The sequence below is a fragment of the Xyrauchen texanus genome, chromosome 7 (assembly GCF_025860055.1).
Source record: "Xyrauchen texanus isolate HMW12.3.18 chromosome 7, RBS_HiC_50CHRs, whole genome shotgun sequence".
Taxonomy (NCBI): Eukaryota; Metazoa; Chordata; class Actinopteri; order Cypriniformes; family Catostomidae; genus Xyrauchen; species Xyrauchen texanus.
This window is the reverse complement of record NC_068282.1, coordinates 35962544-35966948: the sequence shown is the minus strand read 5'-3', so window position 1 is coordinate 35966948 and position 4405 is coordinate 35962544. Positions and strand designations below refer to the sequence as shown.

Sequence of the window (4405 nt, the reverse complement as noted above, 5' to 3'; positions counted from 1 at the left end):
ATGTGAGACTGTGTTAGTGACGTTCTAATTTAAGAGACAGCAGCCAGCGCTCGCGGATCTGGCGCGTCAGGTCAATTCAGTTCCACACAAGCAAATGACAATGGACCAATAGAACGCTTACAGCCTTGTGGTGGGCGTGGTCAGGGCGCATGTTGGAGACGCTTTAACCGAGGAGCGTAATTCAAACTCACACTTCAATAGATGATCACAGCTGATGCTGCGAGGAGCAATTTATTGTGACTTCCATCAGGTCGAAATGAAACGCGGCCAAACAGAAGGGTCAAGGACGCTGAAATAACTCAAGGGAGGACGAGCTTATCTGAGATGCTAGAGCAGTTATTCTCAGCAAGGGATTTGCGCCGCTTTTATCGCTACATGCTTGTTTCAATGTACTTAAAAAAAACAGCCTGACACTGAACTGAGTCGAAACACAGATGCAACGGTTTTGTGCACCGCGCATACAGAAAGTTATACACGGGATTACCAAAACAGAGCGAGTCAGTGTTTAGACATTGTGAAACTTCATCACCTGAGAGGCACAGGGGAGGCAGCTGCTCCCACAGACTTCAGGACTTCATAACTGTATATACAAGATCATATGAGTGCAGCGTTCAGTTCACCGTTCATGATGATGCAGCGTCCGGTGGGAAGCACCACCGCTTTCAGCATCGACTCGCTCATCGGCGGTCCACCACAGCCGAGTCCGGGACATTTCGTGTACACGGGCTATCCCATGTTTATGCCATACCGGTCAGTGGTGCTGCCTCCGCCACCTCCTCAGACCTTGCCTCAGAGCGCTCTTCCCGCGACCCATCCGCACCACCCCATCCCGGGCTTACCCAGCGGGTTCTGCTCCAGTCTGGCGCTCACATCCACTCTAATGGCCTCGCTACCCGGGGGCTTCTCCAGCTCGCCGTCTCAACAGCACCAGGAAGCAGCGAGGAAGATCGGATCTCAGTCTATTCACGCCATGTTCGACAAATCTCAGGATATTCGTTTGGATGGAGAGGATGGAAAAACTTTTCCAATTACGAAAGAGACAACGGCGCTTCAGTCATTCCACGACTCCCAATCGGTGCACACCTCTACAGGTGAGATTAAAACTGAATAATATCTCAGCATGTTTTTTCATTGGAGGTATTCTGAATGGGTTTAAAGTAAAAAAATAAATAAAATAAAAATAAAAGATTAATAAATCTCTTTAAAAAAATCAAAACGGATCAATGTTGAATAAAAATAGCCACGGTTATTAGGCTACCACTGAATAAGCCTTACATTTTAAGCTACAAGAAAATATGTGTTGCTCTTGGTATGAATAAGACAGTAAATGATTCACTATTAATCATTTACACCAAAATGTATTTTATTTGTCATATAAAGTGATGTACATGTAAAGTACTGAAATGTTTAGGCAAAAGTGGGGCAGAGATGTTAGAGGAAATAAAATGTAATTAATTGTGACTTAAAAATTTCAGTGTCACACACGTGAATTAAAGGCCTACATCAAGGTTTTCAGGGAAAACTGCCTGAGGCTGGACTGCCATCAAGAACTAAATTAGCTCGTTTTAATTGAGGGATGGGAGAGGCCCAGCGGTGTTTAAATGTCCATAAAACTGTGAGCAAAATTCACTGTCGCCAGGATAATTTATATGTATGAAGAGTAAAATAAATGTAGTTCAATATTGTTATAATACCCTGCGTTTGAAACGTATAGCGAAAAGGGACATTAACTAAAAAATTAGAAAACAATTTTTAAATTAAAAATTGTACAAAAACAATAATAATAATTCGAATTTCTTTAAAATAATAACCAGAGATGTGGAAAGGAGGTAAACACCATCAAGAACGGTTTCAGAATTCTTCTGAGGTGTGCAAACCGCTTTCCATCAGTACGCGCAATTGCGCGTAAAGGTGGCATTAATAAACAGAAATAGCGTTTGCAATTCCAATGAAAAATGTCAATAAGAACATTCAACTTTTCATTATCTACATACAGTACGATTCAAATTATTACACACGGCTTGTGAATTCAACTTTTAATCGTATTCAGAGAAAACAAGTTTTTCATAACGATTTAACATTGAAGGAAATCACCATAGACAATCGATGTTCAAATTATTGTTCTTAATTTAATTCTGTCATCCCCCCATTCACAGTTCGAGGTCACAGCAAAGACGACCCGAAGGAGGATGAGTGTCACAGGAAAGATGAGAGCTTCTCCATGGACAGTGATTTAGATTACAGCTCCGACGATAATGCGCCCAGCAACACGATGTGTCAAAAAGATGACGGAGACGCCAGCGGAGGACTGGACGATAGTGTCCACGGTGGGAATGGGTCCGGGAACACCACGTCTACCGGGAAAAACCGGAGAAGGAGGACGGCTTTTACGAGCGAGCAGCTCTTAGAACTGGAGAAGGAGTTTCACTGTAAGAAATACCTGTCGCTTACAGAGCGCTCACAGATCGCCCATGCCTTAAAGCTCAGCGAGGTGCAGGTCAAGATCTGGTTTCAGAACCGGAGAGCCAAGTGGAAGCGGGTCAAAGCGGGCAACGTGAACTCTAAAACCGGAGAGCCCTCCAGAAACCCCAAAATCGTGGTGCCCATTCCGGTACATGTTAGTCGGTTTGCTATACGCAGCCAACACCAACAGTTAGAACAGGCCAGACCTTGATATACCCAGGTTGAGTTGAGGGGCCAAGAGAAATGATAGAGAGAGGAAACAGGTGAACTTTTCTTGAAAAGCAGATGTTTATAGGGAATCCATGAGGAACCGGTTTAAACGAGTCGTTGAAACTGGGGAAAAGAAGAAACAAACTCTGCTCGAGCGAAAGTTTAAAACTAAGACCTCACTCATACTGGGAGAATTTTGGACCAAATCACGAGCAAATTTTAGTTCATGAAATTCCACCATGTAGCATATTTAAAAAGGAGGAGGGGGGGAGGGGGGGTCAAGTTCCTATTATGTTTAGCTTTGTATGACTGTCTGTCTAGTGTGTTTTGGCAGAGATGAATATTATCCAAAAGGAGCACTTCTGGTCTCTGCTGAAGCAAACAATGAATAGACATATAATTCCCTTGAATTTATAAAACGACCTGTTAAATCTGTGCTCTTTATTTTTCATGGTAAATATAATTTGATTTTCTGTTTAATTTGATTTGTTTTTCCAATTTTCCATCTTTTCAGACACCACGGGCACGCTGCTAATTTATTTAATATTGTGAGAAGAAAAAACTTGCTAACTTTTCATGATTTTACTGACTTCCGATTATTGTGTGGATTAAAGCTGGACCATAAACAATTGTAAAGAAAGTGTTGATTGTCTTTTTTTTCAAGTGCAACACGTAACCTATCACAAAAGAGTGCACGAATGGGGGGAATATAACTCTAAATGGTGTAAGTGGATCGTTTTTTCTTTGCATTATCTATGTAACTTTAATTATACTATTTAATACATCTACTATTTTGTCTATATAGACTAGGCTATTTTTTTCTATTTTAGAACAGCAATAATAATAATAGTCTAATAACAAAAACTTTCGGTCGGAAAGGATTTCAACTTGAGCCATCTGTTCTGCTCTGTTAGGCTACAAATCATCTGAAATAATCGGACTTTGTCGGGTTTGAATCTGGTGTTGTGACAGGAGGGTGTGGAGCGTGAATATATTTCAGTAGGGTGAAAGACCCTCAAGAAGCCCACGATGTGGAGGACAACCCCGTATCAGCCTTGATCTCTGGCCTCACCTTGCTGGACATGACTCATTTTATGGGATGAAAAGTAAAGACCGTTTTCGGTACTTCTGTTGTCTTATTTCTAAATCAAATAGGCTATAATTTCGCAAGTAGTAGGCCTATATGCGGTATATAGGCCTAAAACTGATCACAATACAATAAACACATTTATTCTTAGTCATAGAAATGTCCATGTTTTATTTTATTTTCTTTTTTTTAAGTTCTCTCTCTAACACTTCTACGACTCAATAATGTATAGCCAGCCTATAGTAAGGCTCATTTTAGACCTATTATAGTCTTCAAAAATTCTAGATTTTGCCATAACCGAAAAACGAAAAAATGTTAAAGGAATATTTCGGGATAGTTACAAGTTGTTCGAAAGCATGAGATTTATTTATAAATACATAAATAAATCGACTCGTCCGTTCTTATTTAAAAAAAAAAAAAAAAGAGAGAGAGAGAGAGAGAGAGAGAAGCAAAAATCGAAGTTAGATAGGCAATTATAGAAGTACAATGACAATTTAAGGCAGAAATATGAAGCTTAGAATTGTATAAAAGCACTTGCATTAATTCTTCTGTTAACTATATTATTTGAGCTGTACAGTTGTTTAAATCGTAATTTGTACAGTCATTTAAGGGGTTGTTGACATTTTTTGACATCGTCATGTGGAC

General features: G+C 40.2%; 1 protein-coding gene across 1 annotated transcript; it reads left to right on the top strand.

Annotated features, from left to right (window-relative positions):
* The first annotated feature begins 216 nt into the window (after positions 1-216).
* Positions 217-2905, top strand: LOC127647008 (homeobox protein GBX-2-like). Its single transcript, XM_052131048.1, has 2 exons — positions 217-1091; positions 2157-2905. The coding sequence occupies exons 1-2, from the start codon at positions 599-601 to the stop codon at positions 2672-2674; spliced, it is 1011 nt and encodes a 336-aa protein (XP_051987008.1). The 5' UTR covers positions 217-598; the 3' UTR covers positions 2675-2905.
* Positions 2906-4405: the final 1500 nt, after the last annotated feature.

What these genes read in the sequence shown, in the direction of transcription:
- LOC127647008 (XM_052131048.1), top strand. Translation starts at nt 599, where the DNA reads ATGAGTGCAGCGTTCAGTTCACCGTTCATGATGATGCAGCGTCCGGTG. An exon ending in ATCGGTGCACACCTCTACAG is followed by an intron (nt 1,092 to 2,156) that starts GTGAGATTAAAA and finishes CCCCATTCACAG; the next exon opens with TTCGAGGTCACAGCAAAGAC.